The 24,702-nt window shown below is 55.4% G+C and overlaps 1 protein-coding gene across 1 annotated transcript in view; it reads left to right on the top strand.

The window, feature by feature from the left end:
- Positions 1 to 24,702, top strand: part of KSR2 (kinase suppressor of ras 2) — a 75,952-nt gene continuing 51,250 nt past the window's right edge. Inside the window, exons 1-4 of the mRNA XM_041420467.1 lie at positions 1 to 177; positions 6,526 to 6,666; positions 7,226 to 7,376; positions 15,056 to 15,554. Of these exons, the coding sequence (XP_041276401.1) occupies positions 1 to 177; positions 6,526 to 6,666; positions 7,226 to 7,376; positions 15,056 to 15,554 (968 nt within the window). The remainder of the gene's footprint in view (positions 178 to 6,525; positions 6,667 to 7,225; positions 7,377 to 15,055; positions 15,555 to 24,702) is intronic.

Raw genomic sequence — 24,702 nt, 5'->3', positions numbered from 1 at the left:
ATGGATGAGGACAACATGACGAGGAGCGAGGAGCAGGAGCTGAGTCTGCAGAAGGCGCTGCAGCAGTGCGAGCTGGTCCAGAACATGATCGACATCAGCATCTCCAACCTGGAGGGGCTCCGCACCAAGTGCGCCGCCTCCAACGACCTCACGCAGAAGGAGATCCGCACCCTGGAGGTACGGGCCCGCCGACCCCCCCAACATCAACACCCCCCGGCCGCGGCGGGTTCCCCCGCGGCGCTGCGGTGCGCCCGAGTGAGGCTGCGCGCTCTGCAGGTGGCCCCGAGGTGGGTCCGGGACCACCGAACCCTCCTGCCGGGACTCACCGGGGACGCCCGGCCCCGGCCGCAGCCCCCCGGTATCCTCCCGGTATCCCCCGGCATCCCCCGGCCCGGCCGCGTCCCGCCCCCGGCTTCCACCGCCCGGCAGGCGGCATCCCCCGGCCCACCTGGATCTCCCGGCCCACCTGCATCTCCCGGCCCACCTGCATCTCCCGGCCCACCTGCATCTCCCGGCCCACCTGCATCCCTTCCCCCTTCCTGCATCCCCCGGCCTTCCTCCAGGCTCCTGCTCCAGCGGGTTGCATCCCTTCCACCTTCCTGCATCCCATTGGCCCACCTGCACCCCTGCTGCCTGCCTCCATCCCCCCAGCCTGGCTGCATCCCTTTCCCTGGACTGCATCCCTTCGGCCCACCTGCATTCCTTGTGGCAGGCTGCATCCCACGGGCCTGGCAGCATCCCTTCCACTAGGCAGCATCCCCTCAGCCCACCTGCATCCCTTCCACGGGGCTGCATCCCCTGGGCCTGGCTGAATCCCCTTCCTTGAGCTGTATCCCCTCAGCCCACCTGAATCCCTTCCAGCAGGCTCCAGCTGTCCCAGCTAGCTGCATCCCCCTGGCCCACCTGCACCCCTCCCTCCCGGCAGCAGCCCCCAGCCCGGCTGCCTTCTCCCCTCCCCACTCCTGCCTCCCAGGGGATGAGGCTCTCCTTGGAGCACACTGAGCCCCTGCTGGGGTGAATTTGTGGCTCAGCAGGAGGTCGGTGGGCTGGGATGGGCAGGGAACAGCCAGGGATTCCCAGGGCTGAGTGGGATCCCTGCAGCTGGCACAGAGCGAGGAGAAGCGAGGCCATGACCCTGGGGAGACGCCAGCCAGGCCCTGCTGGTGCTGTGGGGGCGGCTGGCGCGGAGCTGGGGCTGTGGGTGGGGGGTTTCAGAGCCTGATCCCACCCAGGCCTTTCAGCTGGTGCTGCAGCCCCTCTGTGGGGCAGCTGTTGGCTCTCGACCATGACTGGAACATCCTGTCCTGCTGCTTTTGCTCCCCAAGTTCCTGAGTGCTGGGGGAACGACTGGGGCATCACCACGTCACTGCTGTGCCACTCGTAGGGAGACCCCAGGTTTGGGGTGCAGCTCCCGGCTCTGCATCCCAACTTGTGCTCATCCCCCCTCCCATCCTGCTGTCACCTCCCCTTGATCCAAGCCCTGCCTCATCCCAACTCTCTTTGCGAAGGGCTGGGAGCTGTTGGTCCTGGAGCAACCTCAGGAGAGGGATAACAGTGGTTTTGGGGTGTGCTGGAGACTTTTTGGGATGCAGGCAAGCTTCAAATCCCCAGGAGAACCTGCCAGGAGGTGCAGGACTCCAGGAGCTCATCCCACATGGAGTGATTGGCCTCATTGAGGTCAGCACTGAGGATTCCCTGTCTGTGTCCTGTAGACATGGAGGGGAGCAGGGGAGTGTGGTGGAGCCATCCCGGTGGGATGCTCCTTCCCAGCATCCCAGTGCCTCTGGGGCAACTCAGCTGAGTCTGGATGAAAGATTTGGAGGTTTCTGGGGCGTTGCCATCCTGGTGGGATGCTCCTTCCCAGCATCCCGGTGCCACGGGGGCAGCCCAGCTGGGGCTGGATGAAAGGTCTAGAGGCGGTCAGGGGGATGTTATCCTACAAATGCTCACAGGGAAGCACCTCTCCAGCCCCTATGGATCACTCAATGCCAGCCACAGGGAGCCCTGGCACTGCCATCCCTAAAACATCCCCAAACCAGGAGCTTGGGATGTTCCAGCCAAGCACATCCCTGCTGACACTCTCTGCTTGTTTTTCACCTCAAACCCAGGGTGATTCCCACAAGGGGAGTGAATCCAGAGCCAGATTCCCTATGCCAGCCCTGGGCTGGCTCCTGGCATTGTCCTGGGTTGCCACCAGCGTCAGCAGGAGCAGAGCTTGGCCCTGAGTCCCCAAGTCCCTGAGTCTCTGTGTCCCTGAGTCCCTGCTGCCACCACCACGTCCCAAGGACGTGACACAGACTCCGAGGCCTCACTCAGTGTCTCTTCCCTTCCCATCTGGTGGCAGCAGAGCTGGGCCAGGCAGTGCCATGGCAAAGGGAGTGGTGACCTGGGATATGGCACTGGAGACAGTGCCCAGCCCTTGTGTCAGCATGAGCCTGGAATAAAACAGGAGAATCCATGTTTTTTTTTGCTAATCTTCGTAGGCTAAACATTGATTTTGCTGGACTAATAGTGTCAGCATGAGCCTGGAATAAAACAGGAGAATCCATGTTTTTTTTGCTAATCTTTGTAGGCTAAACATTGATTTTGCTGGATTAATAGAAGTTTTTCCTTTTTTTTTTTTTTTCTTTTTCTTTTTTTTTTAGCCACCTTCAGGTAGATGTGAGCTCCTATCCTCCTGCCTCTTGCTGTGCAGCATTTTTGGGATGGGCACCATGGCTGCAGCCTGGTTCCAGGGGCAACCCTTGGAGCTGGGAGGCTTTTTGGGTCTTGCTTATGCCTTGGGACAGGTTCCAGTGGGAACCAAGGCAGCAGCTGGGATAAAACACCTGGAGGGGGAATTGGCACTGGTCTGCTTCCTATGGGGTGGCATCCAGAAGGAGCTGAGTGTCCATCCCTCAGTCCTGCCTGGGCTGTGGGTTTTTGTCCCTGTCCAAGTGTGGCAGTTGGGCTTTATGGCTCTAAATTTGGGGTTGAGATGGAAATGTGGATAGGGGGTGCTGTGTTCGGTGGAATTTGGGAACAGCAGAAGGAAAATTTGCTCAGAGCTGGATGATATTCCTGACTGTCCCACAGCATCAACCTGTCTGTGGGGTTAAACCCCATCCCAATGTCAAAATGTGGGTCAGGGCTCCCAGGAACCGGTGGATGGCTCCCAGGATAACCCCAGGGTCAACATTTCCCCCTCCCTGGGTTGCCCTGCTCCTGCCAGGAACTGGGAACTCTCCCAGGATACTTTTGGCTACTGTGTGGTGAGAATGGGAAGAGGCTCTGAGGAAAGAGCTGTGGCCATTCCCAAACTTGCACAGGCTCTGGAAGTGCTGTTCCAGCACTGGGATTTGCCCAGAGCAGCTGTGGCTGCCCCTGATCCCTGCAAGTGTCCAAGGCCAGGTTGGATGGGACATGGAGCAACCTGGGATAGTGGAAGGTGTCCCTGCCCATGGGGTGGAACTGGGTGAGCTTTAATCTCCTTCCCCCCCAAACCATTCCATGATTTTATGATTTTCAGTGCCTGAATGGATTCTCTGGTGTATCGTACCATGGGTGAGCACAGTGCTCTTCTCCCAGAGCTGGATCCTCCCAGGATGCTGGATGGAGACATTTTGGCTCCTGTATTCCCAGCAAAATCCCCAGGGACCATTTAGCATCTCCCAAAATAAAGGATGAACAGAGCCAGAGACATCTCACAAGCCCAACACGACCTTGGGAGAGCCCTGAGAGAGAAAATAGAATCGTGGCAAGGAATTCCCCAGCCCCAGGCTGCTCCAGGTGCCTCTGGAATAGCGAGCCCCTTGGAGGGAACAGCTCTGGTTGTGTTTATTGTCATGGAAAAGGATTTTTAGGAGTGCAGGAGAACCTCTCACTTCATGGCATGAAGGATGAAGGATGTGCTGATCCAGCTGGGATGGGATGGCATGGGATGGGATGGGATGGGATGGGATGGGCAGGGCATTCCCCACGGCTCACCGGGTGCCAGATGAATGAATGAACTTCCCCCTCCTGGATTTTCCACCGCCTGTCCCTGTCTCCAGGCAGGGCCGGTGCCGTCGCCAGCCCGGCTGACGTCAAGGATCCCATTCCAGGGGGGAACAGCCGCCCTCTCGCTCCTTGGAGACCGGCTCGGAACCTGCCGGAGCTGGGGGCAGCAGCCGCTCGCGGCCGCGCGGGGTTCGGGATGATCCCAGGGAAATTCCCCCTCGGGGTTGGGATTGGGAAATCCGGCTCCAGCCCTGGGTGATCCCGGCCCCCCGCCTGGCCGGGGTCACCCAAGGTCCTGCGGAGTGACGTGGAGCGGGGACATCGCTCCTGTGCCCGCAGCCGCCCCCGGGGCAGCAGGGACGCTCTTTCCAAGGAAAGAGCTGGGGGGTTCCAGGAGCTGCTGGATGCTCCAAAGAGAGGGGACTCCTGGTGGTTTCGCTCCTTCATCCCACAGCATCGCTCCTGCCTTTCCCCCGGGCAGAGCTGCAGCAGGGAAAGCCGCTGGGAAGGTGGGAAAACAACCCCAGCTCCTCAGGAAAAGCTTTGGATCCCCTCCAGCAGCGTCCGCAGCTGGACCAGCAGCAAATTCCACCAGCAGGAAGGGGGGGATCCGCGGGATTCCCACCCGTCTCTTTGTGCCCCCTGCCCGTTTCCAGGTGGGGAAACAGAGGCACGGAGGAACAAGCAGGGGGAAGCTGTTCCTGCCACAGTAGGAACGCGGCATTTCCCAAATCTGCTCCGTGCCGGGATGAGCGGCAGGCAGAGCAGCTCCGCGGCCGCGGGATGGGGCAGGGAATTCCCTCCCCCTTCCATCCCCAGCAAACACCGAGAGCCTCTGCATTTTACAGAAGGATTTTTGGGCTTCTTTTTCCCTGGCTGGAGCAAATCCATGGACCAAAGCATCTGGGGGTCCCAGCAGGGTCCTCTTTTGGGTTAAAAATGACCCCTCCTGTCACTAAAGGACTCTGTGGGGGTGAGTTTTCCCCACCTGAAAATTAAATTTCTTCAATTTCCCCCACTCTTTCCCCATTCCCAGCTCACTTCTGCATGATGGTGGAGCTGTTCCCAGCTCCATTCCCACCGAAGGATTTTGGCACTGGTGATGCCGTGGTGTCTCAGGAATCACCTTTATTCCCTTTGGGATCCCACCTGGAGAGGCAGAACAGAAAACAGGCTGGAGGCAGGATGTGAATCTTTTAGGAATTTATTTTCCTGGTGTTTTCCTGCAGTCGTGCCCATGCAAGGGCATTTTTTGGGAGACAGGAGCTGCCTCTGGGTGTATTCAAAGTGCCTGGGGCTGCTTCAGCTCCAAAAGCCTGGAGTGTGTTTGGGATGCGAGATCCAGGCTGATCCTTGAACCTTTGATTGTCTGTTTTGGGAGTGTTTTTCCTTAAAAATCAGCCCTGGAAGTGGGGCAGGGCTCTGCAGACCTGAGGGCTCCCTGCAGCCCCCCAGGTCTGGCTTTGCCTCATTTTTGGGGGTTGATTTTCAGAAATTAATCTCTGGTAGCCAGGCTGAGGATGGGGAGAAGCTGCCAGGGGGTGACAACCCTGTCCCCAGCTCCTGACAGGGCCCTCACCCGCCTGGGGGGTGATGCCAACCCCTGTGGGCATCACCAGTGGGTCCCACGAGGGAAAAGACCAGGAGAGATGGGAAAACTCCCACATCCCACAGGGTGATTCTCCCCTCATCTCTGTATCCCAAAGCAGCCCGTATTTCACCCGGCTGTTTTTGGGGTGTGCAGGAGCAGCGGCACAGCACCATCTAGTGCTGCAGGCGCCGGGGAATCACCCAGCTGGAAAAGCAGGAGCAGGAAATCCCAGCAGTTTCCAGCCCTGCTCTATATTCCCGGGAAAGGAGGGCAGCTTTATTTTGGGAGCTGGGCTGCGGCTGGGAACGGCTCCGGCCTCGGGGTAGGAGGATTTGGGGGATTTGAGGGATGATCCGAGCAGGGATGGGGCTACAAAGGAGCAGAGAGGGGGGATGGCTCTGGAGAGAGGATTTGGGTTGGTGAGGAGGGAATGAAGAGAAAATGCCACATTCCAGCCTTGGGATCTGATGCTGTGGCTGTTCCCCTTGTAGGAGTTTGGGGGGAATGGGTAAAAGAGAGGAGTGTGGCTTTTGAGGGATGTTTGAGGGGTTCTTGGCATCAAACCAGGGTGTAAGAGAGGGGACTGTGTCCTTTGGGGGTCCCTGGGCCTTGAGGCTGGGAGTAGAAGTGGGAAAAGTGTCCTGTGGGTGGCTAGGCAACACTGGGAAGGGGCAGCATTTGTGGGAAAAGTGGTGCCTGTCCCCCTGTCCCACTCAGACCCTCCAGGGCATGCCAAGGGCTGCCCACCCCCTGAACGAGACTCAGCACTGCTTTGGGGATGAAGCAATTGATAAAGTGATTTTTTGGGAGGGAAATTCCCTCTTGGACACCAAACCTCGACACTCTTGGCTGCAGGAGTGTTTTGAGGCAGAATTTTGAGCCTTGGGATGGGGCAGAGCGAGAGCTGAGCCCCAGCTGCCAGTGGGAAACCATGAGAGTTTCCCCTTCTTTTCCAGAGCAAACTGGTGAAGTATTTCAGCCGGCAGCTGTCCTGCAAGAGGAAGGTGGCCCTGCAGGAGCGCAATGCCAAACTGGAGGGCTTCCCCCAGCTCCTGCACTGGTTCCGCATCGTCGACATCCGGAAGGAGGTGATGGAGGTAAGGGCTGGCCATTCCCACCTGGAAAAGGGAGGGGGCTTTCCCTTTCCCTTTCCCTTTCCCTTTCCCTTTCCCTTTCCCTTTCCTTCCCTTTCCCTTCCCTTTCCCTTTCCTCCCACCCAGCAGCAAGGACACCCCTCTGCTGTCCCCAGTGGGTGTCACCCAGACCCCTCTGCACTGGGGACATGCCCCATGTTCCCATCAGTGTCCTGCTGCCACATTCCAGGCTCCTGCAGTGAGGGGGTGGCACCCAAAGGCAATCCCATCTCCAGGAAAAAGGGAATTCTGGAATGAAGCTCAGGTGCTGCGTGTTCCCAGTCAGGGATGGGTTTTTCTGGTGCTTCCAGAGGCTGAGCTGGGTCTAGATATACCTGAAACTAGAAAAACTGGAGATAAAACTTGAGTTCCTCCAGGTTTTCTTGGAGATTCAGGAGGAAAAAGGAAGGGTTTGGGTCTATGGCCTGAAGAGAATGGATTCTCCCTGGTGTTCCCCGAGGTGCAGAGGATGCTCCAGGGGGTTTGTTCCTCCTCCCTCATTCCTGACCCACTTCTCCCTCAGGAGATCGCCCCTGGGCAGCTCAGCCTGGAGGATCTGCTGGACATGACCGATGACCAGGTCTGTGCCACCGTGGAGAAGTTTGGGGCCAACAGAGAGGAGTGTGCCCGGCTGAACGCGTCCCTGTCCTGCCTCCGCAGCGTCCACAAGTCCGGTGAGTGCCCTCTGTCCCCTGGGGCTGCCCAGGCTGGGTGCCACCCTCCTGGTCTGCTGGCACGGCAGTGTGGCTTCAATGTTAGCAGAGCTCCTGCATCTCTGGGGCTGGCTGGGAATCATTTCCTGCAGGGAACACCTTGGGGCTGTGCTGGGAAAAGGATTTGGGGGTGCTGGTGGGTGAGAGCTGAGAACCCAAAACCCTCCTGCCCTGGGCTGAGCCCCCAGCAGGGGCAGCAGAAAAGGAGGGGGGGATTTCTGGGACAGTGGGAGGTGTCCCTGCCATGTCAGGGGTGGCACTGGATGAGGGCGCCTCCAAATCCAGCCCATTCCATGACTCTTACAGGGTCCCCTGACCCCCCGTGCCTGTAGGAGCTCGGTCAGGAGCTTCAGGGGAAAGCTCAGGGCAGCTCCAGCATCGCTTCCCGGTTGGCTTGGAGTGGAGCTCCCATTCCCAGACCCCTTCCCAAGGAATGCCCCAGCCCCACCCGCCCTTCCCGGTGCTGGATGCGCGGTTCCCGGCGCTGTGAGGTGCGGGCTGCCGGCTCCCCGGGCGGTGGCAGCAGAGCTCCGCTCTTCAGTCGCTGCCCGGAGCCGCTCCGGCTGCAGCTGCGGCGGCAGCGGGGGCAGAGCGGGGCCGGGGCCGCCTCGGCCCGGGGAGGGACAGGGTGTGCGGCAGGGGCTGGGCAGGGTCCGGCTGTGCTGGCGCCGTGTCCCAGCCGAGCCTCGATGGGTCACAACAGAACCGTTCGCGGTGGAAAAGATCCTTTAGGAGCGAGCCCAGCCAATCCCCAGCACCGCCAAGGCCAGCGCTGCCCCATGTCCCCAAGTGCCACATCCACACGGCTTAATTCTTAAATCCTTACAGGGATGGAGATTCCAGCACTGCCCTGAGCAGCTGTGCCAGTGCCTGACAACCCTTTCAGTGAAGGAATTTCCCCAAATTCCACCCTGGCCCAGCCTGAGGCCGTTCCCTCTCCTCCTGTCCCTGTTCCCTGGAGCACAGCCCGACCCCCCCGGCTGTCCCCTCCTGTCAGGAGTTGTGCAGAGCCACAAGGTCCCCTCTGAGCCTCCTTTTGTCCAGGCTGAGTCCCTTTCCAGCTCCCTCAGCCTCTCCTGGGGCTCCAGCTCCTTCCCAGCTCCATTCCCTGCCCTGGACACGCTCCAGCCCCTCTGGCACAGCCCCTCCCTAGGGATGGCAGCACAGAACAGGTGCTGCGGTGCCAGCTTGGGAAGGCCACTGCCAGCACAGGAGTGACTGTGGGGAAGCAGCAAACCCCCGTGATTTGGGGACCCCAGACCCCTCTGCCTGGTTCCTGTCCCCTCTAGAGGAGCTCCTCCAACACAGCTGCACCCCAGGGTTTGGGAGGCTGGGAGTGAGCCCTGCTGGGCTTTGCAGGTGTGGAGCAGCCCTTGGGGACAGCAGGGGACAAGGAGGGGCAGCTTTGGAGGACCAGCAGTGTCCCCAGATCATAGAATGTCCCAGAAAGGGATCCCAACTCCAGCCTGGAGAGACCCTGGCCAAATCCACCAGTTCTGGTTGTTGGATCCTCTCCAGGCCTCCCACATGGCACAGAGTGGCAGTGCCACCCCGTGCTGGGGACAGTGGCACTGAGCTGAGGTGGGGCTGTCTGAGCCCAGCCTGCCATTCCCTAGGGAGCATCCCCCCCTCCAGCTCCCTAAACCCAGCTCCTGCCTCCCTTCCCCTTGGCATTTCCATGAGGTCTCCCTGCTATTTGAGGAAGGGCAGTGGTGCCTCCCTGGGAGCCCCAGGAAGGTTCTCAGCTGCTCTTTGTTCAAACACCTCTGACTTTTAAAGCTGCTCCAAACAAATCCCACTCCTTCCTCTGCCCGCTTGACCCAGGGAATTCCCTGCTTTGGAAAATCCACTTTGGCCTTTGGCTCAGCAGCTGCAGGAAGTTTCTCTGGTTCCTCTGGAGTTTTCTGGCTGGAGAAAGGAGGATGAAAGGAGGATGTCTTGGTTTGGAAAGACAGGTGTCTGCAAAGGAAGGCAGGAGCCTCCCCTGAAATGGGAAATGTAAACCCCTTGCAAACCTCAGGCAAAAATATGGGAGCAGGAATAACAGTTATTTATTAGGGAAAAAATTAAAAAGATAAAATAAACAATGCAGTAAACCTAAACAACACTGACAGAGTCAGAACACGACCTGACACCCTGTTGGTCAGGGTGCTGGTAGCATCCAATTGGAAATGTGACTGCATTCCTCCTGGGGTGTCAGGGGTGGTTCTGCTGGAGCAGGGATCTTGTAGAGTGGTGTAGTCTTCCTTTGAAGATGGAAGAGGCAGCTGTTCCTCTGGGAAATCCAGTGGAGAAGCTGTCTTGCTGTCCCAGGATCTCAGATTCTATCCAGGTAGGAAGGCTTGGCTCCTCCCTCTGGGTGGATCATATCCCAGTGAGTGCTGTAGTTCTTATCAGCCATGCAGGGACATTCCATAGCCTGTTATCAGCAGATGTCTCCCTGGAGGGAGGAGTGGAAGGGAGGAGGGAGGTTGTGGAAGAGATAAGGAAAACTGTCCACTTAACAGAAGACAACTGCCGTACAGATGGCAAATAGAACACAATTTGCTTGGCAATCCAGGACACAGGAGGAGATGGAAGGAGAAGGAGATGGAAGCACCGGAGGTCTGTGGGATGCTGCTGCTCCATTTGCTCCCTAATGGGGCAGCTGATAGGGCTGCCAGCATTCCTGGTGGTCCATTGGATCACGGCAGGAGGGAGCCAGCCAGGCAGGGAGTGTTTGTCTTTCCCATTTAACTCCATCCATCACCCTGCAGCTCCCAGCGGGAGCGGCTGCTCTGTCCCTCTGGCATTGCTGGGATGCTGCCGTGGCCACTGCTGCTCTGCCAGAGCTGGATCAGGATCCTTGGAAATTCCAGCTGCTGTGGCTCCGTGCTGTGCTGGAGATGCATTGTCCCGTGGATGACATAACCTTGGGGACACGGAGGTGACAGGCAAAGCCCTGAGGGGTGCAGGAGCTTTCCAGGCAGTGGAGGAGACCAAATCTCCCTGAATTTCTTGAGGATTTGGGTGTGGGAAGCTTCTCCTGCGATGCCAGATGGGCTTCCTGTTCCCTGCCCCTGCCAAGCAAATGGCTCCATCCCAGTAATTCCCCCTCTTCATCTCCTGGGAGAGCAGGAGCAGAGTCCCTGCCCCTCTCCTGTTGACAGGGAGTTGGGAATAGTGGGATTTCTGGCCAGGGAAGGATGGGATGATCCCTGAATGCCCTGGGCTGAGAGTGGGTAATGGGAGCGGGTCGTTCCACCCAGGTCCAGATTCCCTATGCTCCAGGCAGCGTATTTTGGTGGGATGTGGGATTGGGATGGGCAGAGCAGCACTGCTAGGACCTTGGGAATGTTCCCCTGGGCTGTTGGGACTGAGCAGTGATGGGGTTGTGGCTCGGGGGTGCGCTATGGGGGTGCTGTGCTTCTTTTATCCATCCATCCATCCATCCATCCATCCATCCATCCATCCATCCATCCATCCATCATCCATCCATCCATCCATCCATCCATCCATCCATCCATCCATCCATCCATCTGCTGGATTCCAGGGATTTTGAGCTGCTGGCTGGCTCCATGGCTCTGTGACAGTGAGATTGGCCAGTCCAAGGAGGAGCTGTCTGGGAAATTTTAGGATGGGGATAGAAAAGCATCCCAGGATGGCAGTGATGCTCTCTTTGGGTGCAGTGTTGGGGTTTTAGATCCATCAGGATACAACAGCCCCCCAAAGGAGCCCCAGATGCACCAACTCCCTCAGAATGCCTTTTAATCTGTATTTTAACTGCATTTTATCTCCTTGTGAATCAATACATTGTCCTCATCCTAAAAATGTAATTAATGAACCAGTTGGATCCTCCTTAAAAGCTGGAATTCCTTGGCAGGAGCCGCAGCGGCCGCTTCCAAGACGCCAAGATTTGTATTCATAAAGCAGGAATGAGCTTCAGGATTAACCTTTCCCATCCATCTTTATTTATTGAGTCGTTAATTAGAAGCCTCTAATTTCCCAGGCCGCCCCTGCCTGGGCGGGGAGCTGGAGGCTTTTTCATGGAGATGGATTTGGCTGGGATGGGCTTGGAAAAGGAGGCACTTCCCAAGCCGAGCATCCTGGGAACCCCGGCACATCCCATAAATCAGAGTGTGGCAAATCCACACTAACCCTCCTGCTTCGTGGTGGTAACAAGGCTGCATTGGGTTTTCCTCAGCTCCTTGGCAGTGGGGTTTTGTTTTGGGGTTTGGTCTCGGAGCAGGATTAATTTAATATTAAATCCGAGTGGAGCTGCGGCTGGAGGAGTTGATGGGCTGTGACTGCTGGGGATGTGTGCAGGTTTTTAAGTGTCCTACTGGGAAAAATGAGCTGGAATGGAATATTGATGAGCCCTGGGAAGGCTGAGGGTGGCTTGGGGACAGCGTGGGGTCAGACAGGGTCGGGAGCAGTGAGGGAAAAGCAGGAAAATCCCGATTTGGAGGGAATTTGGGAGCTGTGCTGGTGTGGTGGACAGGAGGGAAGGGTTGAGCCTCCTGATATCCCCATGCTGCCAAGCTGGAGATTCCAGAGTCCATTCCAGAGGCTGCTTCCTGGCATGTGGGTGCTGGGGCTGTAGGGGCTGCCAAAAAACCCTGGGCATCCCAAAATCTCCAGTTTGGAGCAGCTTTTGGGAAGGGAAGGAGCGCTCAGAGCAGCTGGGCTCCAGGGCTGCCTCGCCAGCTCCCGTGGGAATCATCCCCAGCCTTTTCTCTTAGGAAAACAAAGCAAACCTCACTCTTTGTTGTTTGGGACAGGTGGAATTTTTCCATCTCTGGATCCATGAGCTGCATCCCAGAGCTGCCTCCTCTTCCCAGGAGTTTGGTTTCCTGTTGGTTTTTAATGGAGTGGTTTGGGGAAAGTGTCCCTGATGAAATGGGGCAGAGGGAGAGATCTGAGGGGATTAATGAAGGCAAATCCACCCAAAGGGAGCATCCACAGGGACAGGAGAGGTGGCCCCTGGGATTGGGGGGTGGCTGTGGCTGATATCCAAAAAATACTATAATTATTATTAAATAAATAGGGTTATATTATATGTATTAAATATATTCAATTATATAATATATTTTATATGTTATATTATAATAGATATAATATATAGAATACATAAAATATATATAACATATGTAATATATACGATTATATTATATATTATATATTATATATTATATATTAATATATATAATTAAATAATATACTATAATATATAATATTTGGATTCCAAACAAAACAACGAGGTTTTGAGGAGCAATCAGGCGGCCAGTCTGGGGACAAACGGGAGAGAGGGGACTTTCCCTGCCAGCTCTCCGCGTGGTTTTCCAGGCGGGAATCAGAGCAGAAGCAGCAGCGGGGGAGCCGGAGGAGCTGTGGGATATTTTTGTTGGGTTTTTTCCCCCTCTGAAGTGCATTCCCGGTTTAAGCTGACCCCATCTCGCTGCCTGCCGCCTTCCCGTTTGGAATTACTTTTTCCCGGTTATTTTCAGCCCGGACCGGGGTTGTTTTTATTCCCGGGAGCATCTCTGGGACCCGCGGGACAGCGGGACAGGGGGGGCGCAGGGAGATCCTCACCCCATCTTCATTAGCGCCGCTAATTAGCGCCGGGCCGGTTCGGTGTTATGCAAATCAAGGCGAAGAAAGCGGCCAATGGGAAGAGCAGGATTTGCATAGGCACGCGGTGATTTGCATATGCTGAGATTTTTCAGATTTATGTCTTGCAATATTTTTATTCTTATTTTTAGTTTTATTTATTTTTATTTATTCATCGTTCTAATTAATTATTTTTAAGCATTTATAGTTTTATTTATTTTAATTTATTTGTTCTAATAATTTTAATTTGCAACATTTTTACTTCTTACTTTTCATTTATTAGTACTTCTTATTCATTCTAATTAATTTGTTTTATTTTTTTGAGTTTTAAATTATGATTTTTACTTTATTTATTTTTATGTATTTTTAATTTCACTGAAATAACTTTAATGTAAAACCTTTTCATTACCATTTAAATTAGATTTTATTCTAATAAATTAATTTTAATTTCTAAAAAATTTAATTAATAGGATTTAATTTACTTTAATTTCTTATTTATTTTAATGAATTCATTTTAGTTTTAAAGATTTTAAATATTTTTATTCTTTTTCTCATACAGGTTTTAAAATATTTTAGAATTATTTAGGAATTGTTTATTGTTACTTTAAAAATATTTTACAATTATTTGGGAATTTTTTCCTGTTCATTTTTTCATATTTTACCATTATTTTGGCATTTTTTAAAGTTCATTTTGATGTTGCACTCTGAGAAAATGACTCCAGCAAATTCCTCATGCCCCATCCTCCATCCCTTGCCTGAAGCTTTCTTTCAACCCAAACCTTTCATTTCCCAAACCTCCCCTTTTCCTCTGGAGCTTGAACTGGAGTATTCCCATGAAATGGGGAGAGGATCCAGTTACCAACCCAGCCGGGGAGGGGGAAGGAGGAGGTTTGGGCAATGACATTTGGGTTTTCCTTGATGGGAGCAGTCAAAAGGCCTCAGTCAAGGGGCTTTGAGCTGGGATCAAGGGCCAAATTCCACCCGGATCATCCCTGGGGTGCTCCCAAGGTGCTGCTTTGCTCCTGGTGGTGGTGGATAATGAGGAGTGGAGAGGAGCCTCTGTTAATTACAGCACCCTCATTATGGGGGTGAGATGGGGCATCAGCCTGGGGTGTCACCATCCATGCCAGTGCCACTGTCTGGGGTGGCCGTGGGAGCTGGTGATGGTGGGGACACATGGGGACAACCTCCACCCCTAGAAATCCCTCTCTTGGAGTGGTGAGGCTCCACAGTGGGATCTCCAGAGCAGCTGTGGCTGTCCCTGGATTCCTGGAATGTCCAAGGCCAGGCTGGACATTGGGGCTTGGAGCAGCCTGGGACAGTGGGAGGTGTCCCTGCCATGGCAGGGGGTGGGACTGGATCATCCTGTGGGAATCTCTGTGATCTTCAGGCCACCCATCCCTCTGCTCTGGAGCCAGGCTGGAGAGCTGGGGGTGCTCACCTGGAGAGGAGAAGGCTCCAGGGATAGCTCAGAGCCCCTTGCAGGGCCTGAAGGGGCTCCAGGAGAGCTGGAGAGGGACTGGGGACAAGGGATGGAGGGACAGGACACAGGGAATGGCTTCCCACTGCCAGAGGGCAGGGATGGATGGAATATTGATGAGGAATTGTTCCCTGGCAGGATGGGCAGGCCCTGGCACAGGGTGCCCAGAGCAGCTGTGGCTGCCCCTGGATCCCTGGCAGTGCCCAAGGCCAGGCTGGACAGGGCTTGGAGCAGCCTGGGACAGTGGAAGGTGTCCCTGGCCATGGTAGGATTGGGATGAGATGATCCTTAAGGTCCCTTCCCACCCAAACCATTTCAAGATTCTATAACGCAGAGAAGCTTCTTGCTGGGATGCAGTGCCACCATTGAATCAATCATGGAGTAGTTGGGTTGGGAGGAACCTTTAGGATCATCCCATTCCCTGGGCAAGGACACCTTCCACTCACCTTCCACCAGGCTGCTCCCAGCCCATAAACACTCCCAGGGATGGGAGCTTTAACCCCTGCGGGGCTGAGCAGGGAATTCCCACCCTCTGCTCCACCGCATGGCCGTGTCTCTGTGCCCTCTCCAGGCGGGAGCCTCTCCAAGCAGGACTGGACCATCCAGTGGCCGAGCACGGAGCCGGGCAAGGAGAACAGCCCCGGCTGCCCCCCGGAGCCGGGCCCCTGGGGCAGGACGCACCTGAGCCCCAAGGTCCAGCCCAAGTGTGGGCAGCACCACTGCCACGCCAGCTCGTCCCACGGCCCCATGTACACCCACGTGGACCGCCTGACCGTGGAGGGCCACCCGGGGCTGTGCCCACCCCTGGAGTCCGGCCACCGCTCCCTGCCACCGTCCCCCCGGCAGCGGCACGCCGCGCACACCCCCCCGCGCACCCCCAACATCGTCACCACCATGACGCCGCCGGGGACCCCGCCCGTGCGCCGCAGGAACAAACTGAAGCCCCCCGGGACGCCCCCGCCCTCGTCGCGGAAGCTGATCCACCTCATCCCGGGATTCACGGCGCTGCACCGGAGCAAATCCCACGAGTTCCAGCTGGGGCACCGCGTGGATGAGGCGCACACCCCCAAGTAAGTGGTGCCCCGGGTGCTGGTGCGCGTCGGGGGGCATAAACCTCATCCCAGTGCCTTGGGACAAGTACATTTATCACTAAATAATGTGTTTTGTTTGAAGGTTTCCTGTGGAAATTCCTTTTGGCAGCTCCTTGCAGCGGGGATGTTGTGGGATGGTGTCGGTTCTGCTCCCCGGGGATCTCGTTTTGGGGTGGATGGGGAGCACCCAGGGGCTCCAGGATTGCTGGCTGGCAATGCTGGCATGTGGGATGGGAGGGTTGGATTTTCCAGCTGCTGCACGGGAATGGCCGTGAGGACTGTGTGGGGGAGTGAGTGCACGCCGGAGAGAGATGGGAATAATCATCTTCCAGCTGGAAAGTGGATATATGGATTTATAAATCCTCATGGAGAGGACAGTTTGTGTTCTGGAGACTCCCGGGATCCTTCCCGTCCCTGGCAGTGCTCGGAGCGCGCTCTCCAGGCTCTGCCACATCCCCGCGGCTCCTGCTCTGCGGCTCCGCTGCCGGCAGAGGCTGCTGCTGTGCAGGGAAAGGATTCCCTGGCATCCCTACATTTCCTCTCCATCCCTTTCCTCCCCTTTCGGTGGCCCTGCTCGGAAAACCTTTCTCCCGCCATGGCATGGGGTGGCGAGGGGACTCGTGGCCGCTTTGGGACGTCACCTCCTCTCCCTGAGGGTGTTTCGGGATGGAGCTGGTCCAAAGCAGGATCCCAGGACAAACTGCTCTTTTTGTCCCAAAATTCGGGGTTCTTGAGGATAAAAAGGCCGTGCCAGAATCCTGGAAAGAGTCCCCTGAGGGCTGTGGAGGGAGCATGGATGCCCTGGCACAGCACAGACTCTCCTGCCTGCCCGTGGCGTTTGGGCAGCTCCAGCTGGGACACAGGAAGGTTAAATCCACTGAGCTGCTCCCAGCGCCTGACCTGGAGCTCCCCTTGTTGGGCAGAGGGAACCAGAGCGGGTTTGGGGGTGGTAGATGTGTCTGGTGGCCTCAGCATGGCAGTGTCACTTGTCCTCCGGGCTGTGAGGGTAATCACCCGCCCTCCTTTTCCCCTGAGCTGGGAATTTTTGGTCTCCAAAGGCTTTTAGCTTTTGGGAACAAAGCCATTTCAGCTGGAAAATGCCTCCTGGAAGGCCACCCTCCCCCGGTGCTTAGGCACTGGAGAAGTGTTTGCTTTGTTTGGTCCCCAGGAGCAGCCCCGTGTCCCCAGGGAGCATCCCCGCGTTCCCGCGGAGCAGCCTCTCCCTCCTGCTTTTCTCGGCATTCCAGCCCCCAATCCATGCTCTGCCCTCCGCTGGAGAAGGTCTCACTGAGGGCAGAGCTTGCCCTGTTTGATCCCTGGGGTGGTCACTGGGCATTCCCTGATGATCCTGAGCTGAAATTACCGGGCAGCACCGCATGGAGTCTCCCGGGAAGGGAGTGCTGGAGACGCTGGGAAAGCTGGATGGAGTCAGGCAGGGATCAAAGGAATCAAGGTTTGGGCTGGAAGGAGTTAAAGCTCATGTCATTCCAAGGGCAGGGACACCTTCCAGCACTCGTGGTCACCCTGACGTGGAGCTGGACACCGTCAAATCTTCTGGCCACCGATTCCCCAGTGTGGGGAGGGGGTGCCTGGAATTCCCTGCAAAGGGAAGGAACAGGGAAGGGCGTGCAGATGGAAATGTCACACAGGGTGGCACAAACACACAGTGATGTCCCCTCTGTCTTCATTGCTCTCCACCTTCTGGGCACGGGGTGCCCAGAGAAGCTGTGGCTGCCCCTGGATCCCTGGAATGTCCCAGGCCAGGTTGGATGGGGTTTGGAGCCACCTGGGACAGTGGAAGGTGTCCCTGCCATGGCAGGGGTGGCACTGGATGAGCTTCGGGTCCCTTCCAACCCAACCCATTCCGTGATTCCTTTGCCTGACTGCAGCCAGTTCTCCCAGTGTCTCCAGTGCTCTCTTCCCAGTGGTGCTGGGCAATTTCAACTCCTGATTAGGGAATTAATCAAGGAAGGAGCCAGTATTGACAGGGCCCCGTTGTGCTCCAGGGGCCGCTGTGCCGGGTTGGATCCGGATTCCTGCAAACCTCTTGGAGAAGCAGGGAACTTCATTTTCTCTAATGGCACTTAATGATTTTGCAGGAGACAACCACTAAATCCTGCCTGCTAATCCCATTAGTGGTTCGGGATTGTAATTAGTGCATTAAAGAGGCAGCTTCTTCTTTTTTCCCTCTTTTTTTCCAGCACAGCCCTGCTGGAGTGGAAGCTGTTTATTAGCCTGGATGAGGTGGAAAATGCCTGGCACAGATAAAAAGTGGATTAAAATTGAGATATTTTGAGGCTCTTCTCAGCTAATTGTTATTTTATGGCCATGGCCATGGAATTTGAGGATTTTTTTTTTTAATGCCACACTTACAGTGTCCCTGAAGTCCCAGTCCTCTGTGCCTCCTGCAGGAGGGAGCTCATCCCTGGAGGAGGGTTTGGAACCTTCCCTGATCAACCCCTCCTGGTTTTAGTTGTGCCCCTGGGCCCTTGGGTTGCTTTGGATTGGGGCTTTCTGTTCCCCGTGTCTTGTTCCAGCACGGAAGAAGGGGCTGGACATGGAGAGCCAAGAGTTTGAGGACACTCCTGGGGATCCTAAGTGCTGGGTGGGATCTCCTGGAGTGATTTGGTATTGCTTTTTACCAATATTATTGAATGGAATGAGCATTGACTTGTCTGGCCCCTGCTGCTGAACCAAATAGCGGCAACTGTGGTGTTTTTACCCCAGAGACACTTTTGGCTGGCTGTGAGCGGGGACAAGTCTGGGCACGTCAGAGCTCCAGTGCTTACAGGCTGGGGCTTGTGGGTAGAAGAGGCTCACTCCTCAGCCCTCCCTGTGCTGGAGAAACCTTTTAAGGCGATGGTGAAGAAGGAGCTGTTCCTGACAGAGAGTTTAATCCAGAGTTTTTATTCTGGGCCCCATGGTCTCTGAATGTAGCAACAGCTCCACCAGGACTCCCCAGCACGTGGTGTGCCCGTCCTTTTACCCAGGGGAGAGGGAAAGGGAACACAGGGACAACCAACCACGTAGGGAGGGAGGGGGTCTCAGGTGAGAGGGACACCTGGATGGGCCAATGGCCCCCCAGGGGGTGGAGAGCATCCTTTGAACCTGCCAATCACTCGATGCTCCCCTGGAATTTCTGGGTTGATGGACAGTGCCCAGCTGGAGACAGGATGGGGGAAAGGAGAGGTGATTGACACCTGGGGAAGGAATCTTCAGGCGAGGGACCAGGGAAACTGAGGCACACCATGACAACACACCGCAACAATGCGGGCTGGTGATTTAACCCCATCCTGCCTGGTCTCTGCAAGGACCCTTCTGAGACCCTCCCAGGAGAGAGGCTGGTATTCCTCAGGCTGATTTATGGAATTGTTTGGGTGAGAAGGGACATTAATGACTGTCTTGTCCCAACCCTGCCATGGGCAGGAACTCCTTCCACTGTCCCAGGCTGCTCCAAGTCCCAGTGTCCAACCTGGCCTTGGGCACTGCCAGGGACCCAGGGGCAGCCACAGCTGCTCTGGGCACCCTGTGCCAGGGCCTGCCCACCCTCGCAGGGAACAATTCTTTCTCAATATCCCATCCATCCCTGCTCTCTGGCAGTGGGAAGCCATTCCCTGTGTCCTGTCACTTATCCAAAGTCCCTTTGTCTCCTCCCCAGCTCAGGATGGGGTGAAACGGGCTCTGGGGAGCCAGTGGTGACTTTGGCAGAAGGAGAAATCTCTCTCCCCATGAGCTGTGAGTGGGGATTGATGGAGTGGAGCCCTTGGGGGCTCCGCTCTCCGGGGCTGCTCCCCCCGGGTTTTTCCACCTTGGCACAAACAGAAAATCAAACACCACCATTTATTTGTGACAGCAGCAGCAGCCACCGGGTCCCCTCCCAAGCAAGGCCACCGTGTACTGCTTGATTCCCGATGACAGCTCATAAACTCCTTGAATGTTGTGTTTTGGATCTTATTCCCAGTGTTTAATCCATCATTTCTGTGTGCCAAGACCTTCTGAGGCAGGGGTTAAGTCTGATTTTTTTTTTTGGAGCTCCCAGCCTCCAATTTTCCCGCATGGAGTCTCCAGCTGTCGACCGTAACTCCGAGGTATGGAACATTACTCCTGAAAAGATCCCCTGACTTCCATAAATCCACAGCCCATAAACATCTCAGGAATGGTCCTCAAACGGAAACAAAACATTGAGCGTGGCTGATAAAATAATGCCCATTTAATACTTCATGAATTCCACGGGCCATTGGAACCTCTCATGGATAGTTAATGATTATCCATCAGCCAGGAGCCAGGAAAGAAACTAACTCAGAATGGGAGGTCTCAAAATCCACTAGTTGGGGAACAGAAGTCCAGCTCATTAAGGGTGTGTGCCAACCCTTGGAAGGGGCGTCTTAGGGATCTGCCCTGGGGTGGGTGGACTTTACCCTTAGACCCATCCTTTGGCCCATCTTTTGTCCTACCTAGACCCACCCATCATCCTTGGACCCATCCTTAGACCTTGTCTTTCATCTTTAGGCCTCCCCTTGAACCCATCCTTCATCCTTGGACCCCTCTTTAGACCTGGCCTTTGGCCTGTCCTTTAGCCCATCCTTTTTCCTTTGACCTCTACCTAGATCCACCCATCATCCTTGGACCCACCTTTAGACCTGGACTTTAGACCTGGCCTTTGGCCCATCCTTTGTTCTTTGACCCATCCTTTATTCTTTGACCTCTACCTAGACGCACCCATCATCCTTGGACCCATCTTTAGACCTGTCCTTCATCTTTAGACCTGCCCTTGAACCCATCCTTCATCTCTGGACCCCTCATTAGACCTGGCCTTTGTCCATTGGCCCACCCTTTATCCTTTGACCTGTACTTAGACCTTTTCTTTGTACTTAGACATATCCACCATCCTTGGATCCATCCTTAGACCCATCCTTCATCTTTAGACCTGTCCTTAGACTCATCCTGGGATCCCTCATTAGATCCATCCTTCATCCTTAGGCCCATACTTAGACTTTTCCTTTGTACTCAGAACCATTTTTCATTTTCAGACCCAACCTTAGACCCGTCCTTCATCTTTAGACCTGTCTTTGAGCCCACCTTTCATCCTTGGACCCCTCGTTCAGCCCACCCCATCTTTTATCCTTTGGCCACCCTCCTTTCTTTGATCCATCCTTCATCCTTTGGCCTCTACTTGGACTTTTCCTTTGTACTCAGACCCACCCTTCACCCTTAGACCCATCCTTAGACACATCCTTCATCTTTACACCTATTCTTGGACCCCCACTTCATCCTGGGACTCCACATTAGACCCATCCTTTGTCATTTGGCCCATCCTTATACAGATCCTCCATCCTTTCCCCCATATTTTGACCTCTCCTTCATCTTTAGGCTTGTCCTTGGACCTGTCCTTCATCCCTGGGCCCTCGTTAGACCTGGCCTTTGATCCATCCTTCCTTTTCTGACCCACCCTTTGTTCTTTGACTCATCCTTAGACCCACCCTTCACCTTTTAGCCCATCCTTCTTCCTCTGACTCCTCCTCAGACCCATCTTTCTTCCTCTGAGCCCTCATTAGACCCATCCTGTGTCTTTCATGCCAGTCCTTTGACCCATCCTGCATCCTTGGACCCCTCCTCAGACCCATCCCCTGACCCCCTCTTCATCCCCTGACCCTTGTGAAGGGGAGCTGAGTCCAAACCCTCCTCTGCCTCCCAGCTGTGGCTCCTTTTGCCACGCTGCTGTCTGGCCAGATCCATGAACTCCGTGGCCCCAAGGAACGTGCTCTGGGAAGCAGCTGGAGAGGGTGGATAGGAGCGTGACCCAACTGGGCTGAGCCCCAGGGATGTGCTGAGTTCCAGCAGCTGCTGGACAGGATGGGACATTTTTGTGGTGCACCTAGGTCAGGTCTGGGCTGGGACGAGGCTCCTCCAGCTCAAGGCAGCTGGATTTTGGCTAAATTTTCCATGAATTCTCTTTATCCTGTGTTGCTGCACTGACATTCTGGGCGTGGGCGTTTTCCTGGTGGAAAAACCTGTTGGTCCAAAGCCTTCTGAGAGTTCATTTCCTTCTCTTTTGTCCCATTGGCACTGAGGTGTTTTTTGGTGGGATTTTTCCAGATTGGGATGAGGATTTCCTGGCTGGGTGAAGTCAGACGTGAAGTTCAGATGTGACCTGCTGATAGAGCACATCCCCAGCTTCTTCTTTTCCTTTTTCCTTGAATTGTTTCCAACTTTAACTTTAGACACTTTCTGTCCTGGGGTACTTTTCTCCACCCCACATTACAAATTCCTGGCAGCAGGATATTTTCTGTGGCACTTGGCCAAGTCTACTGCCCAACTTGGGGCCATCATGGCAGAGAGGTGAAAAACTGAATCCCAGACCTCCAAAAACCTGGGAGCAGAGGTCTTCTTCACCATCCTGATCCCACCAAGCAGCCTGTGCTTAGACTGTGCCTCAGATTTAATCATGTAAGCTGGTCCTAAATAGGCCCTGATGGGTCATTATTCTGCTGCTCTGCAACCTTGATAATAATGACATTTCCCCTTGTAGAAATTCCCATCCACCTGGTGGATCAATGATTTGATGTTCTGCATGGGCAGGATTCAGGAGAGCATCCAGGCAGCTCCTCTGACATTGCCCAGCTTTGGAAAGGCAGGTGGGCTCCTGGCACTGGGGATGAGCAGGAGATTGATGTTTGCAGAGCAGGTGGATGCAGCAGGACGTTGCTAACGTGTGGAAATAATCCATATGGAGTATCTTCCCAAGGTGGGCACTGACACCTGGCTTGTGCCAGCCCTGGGTGGCAGCAGGAGCGGGACAGTGCCCGTCCCCTGGGACTCACCTCAGGTCTTGGGTCACTTTTGGGTCCCTCCTGACAAGAAGGACATGGAGGGACTGGGGCATGTCCCAGCAAGGGAATGGAGCTGGGAAGGGGCTGGAGCCCCAGGAGAGGCTGAGGCAGCTGGAAAGGGGCTCAGCCTGGAGAAAAGGAGGCTCAGGGGGGACCTTGTGGCTCTGCACAGCTCCTGACAGGAGGGGACAGCCGGGGGGGTCGGGCTGTGCTCCAGGGAACAGGGACAGGAGGAGAGGGAACGGCCTCAGGCTGGGCCAGGGGAGGCTCAGGGTGGAATTTGGGGAAATTCCTTCTCTGAAAGGGTGGTCAGGCAGTGGCACAGCTGCCCAGGGCAGGCTTGGAGTCCCCATCCTTGGGGACATTTAAAACCTGTGTGGATGTGGCACTTGGGGACATGGGTGGATTCCATGATTTCCAAGGATCCCGTGATTCCATGATTTCCACTCTGTTATTTATCCTGAAAACAGAGCCCAGCCTGGAACTTCAGCGAGGGGCAGAGCGTGGCAGTGCGGGAATTTGGAGAGCAAAACGAGCAGCATCTCTCCCTGTGCTTCCAAATCATCCCCCTGATTAATCTCACTGCTGCTGCCGGGCTGTGGAGCTGTGCACAGCTCCTGGAATGTGTCCAGCTCCCTGAAAGGATGGTTTGCACACCGTGAGGTGACAGTGATGAGTGGCCCCCATACCAACCTGGCTCGGTGCTGGAATGATCCCGCTGCTCCGGGCTGTGGCGCTCCTTAGGAGTGTCATTAATGTTAATTACGGCCCTGCTATTCCATCCAGAGGCGCTGGAGCTTTACCGTGCTCAGAGGAGAAACTTCTCACCGTGTCCTTTAATGAGGAGTTGAGGCTCCTTTCAAAGCCAGACGGGCGTGAGGATGAATTTAGATAAGGATTAACATCCTGGGAGAGGTGGCACCGCAATCCTGCTGCTCCGTGTGCTGCCCGGCTGGGAGGGATAGGGGCTGTGGGCAGTGCCCGGGGGGCTGGCCAGGAGAGGGACTGACCACTGCTGGTGTTGGCACTGCCTGAGCTCCTCTCAGCTGGGGCTGTGCAGGAAAGGCAGGGAGCAGCTCCCCTGTTCACTTCTTTGTGGTTCAAGAGGCTTCTCCTGACCCTCCTGCCATCCCAGCCCTGACCTGCTCCGGTGGCCCAAGCAGGTGCTGGGTTGGCCAAGAGCTCCAGGGGATTCCTTGGCAATAATGAGATGAAAAGCAAAAGCAGGGAGTGCTCCTCAGAATCCAGAGGAGGCCATGGAGATGCTCCAAGGGCTGGAGCCAGGCTGGGAGAGCTGGGGGTGCTCACCTGGAGAGGAGAAGGCTCCAGGGAGAGCTCAGAGCCCCTTGCAGGGCCTGAAGGGGCTCCAGGAGAGCTGGAGAGGGACTGGGGACAAGGGATGGAGGGACAGGGCACAGGGAATGGCTTCCCACTGCCAGAGGGCAGGAATGGATGGGATATTGGGAGGGAATTGTTCCCTGGCAGGGTGGGCAGGCCCTGGCACAGGGTGCCCAGAGCAGCTGTGGCTGCCCCTGGATCCCTGGCAGTGCCCAAGGCTGGATGGGGCTTGGAGCAGCCTTGGACAGTGGGAGGTGTCCCTGCCATGGCAGGGGTGGCACTGGATGAGCTTTCAGATCCCTTCCATCCCAAACCATTTCAGGATTGTCCAGTCTGGGGCAGATCTGCCCCATCTGGCTGAGGTTGTGTTGTCTGGGGTTGGGGAAACCCCCTCAGGGTGCCCCATCCAGGGCCTGAATCCCTGTGGAAGCTTCTCCATCTGAAGGAGACTCAGCCCCAGCAGCCCTGGCTGGCCCCAGCTCACCCTCAGTGCCCTTGGGTGTCCCTCAAAGAAACGTAACGGTGGCAACCAAGAAAACAGAAGGGGCTTAATGAGAAACAGCTCCAGCTCCAGGATCCTGGCAATTACCTCTTGCAGCTCCTTCCTGCCCCTGTCTGCTCCCAGTGCTGTTCCTGCAGCCCCGAGGAGGAGGAGGGGGGAAAACCTGTTTGGCTCAAACTCCCTTCAAAGAATTTCCCAGCTTTATAATTTGCAGCTGTAATAAAAAAAGTTCCACTTTGTGCTTGGAAAAGAGAATAATAGATCAGTCAGAGTCGAGCCTGGAAATTCAGGCATCCAGGGAAGTGGGGACAGGCACTAGGATAAATATTTAACTGCTGAGGCTTTGATATGAAGGAGCTGCTTTTCCTCTGGCCGAGGGAGGGAGGGATTGTTGCCTCTTTATGGGAATGAGGAGGATAAATGGAACATCTGGAGGATATTCTGTGTTTATTTCTTT

Source organism: Onychostruthus taczanowskii, unplaced genomic scaffold (assembly GCF_017590055.1).
Source record: "Onychostruthus taczanowskii isolate IOZ18803 unplaced genomic scaffold, ASM1759005v1 scaffold64, whole genome shotgun sequence".
Taxonomy (NCBI): Eukaryota; Metazoa; Chordata; class Aves; order Passeriformes; family Passeridae; genus Onychostruthus; species Onychostruthus taczanowskii.
The sequence above is the reverse complement of the archived record's forward strand: the minus strand, read 5'-3'. Positions and strand labels throughout refer to the sequence as shown.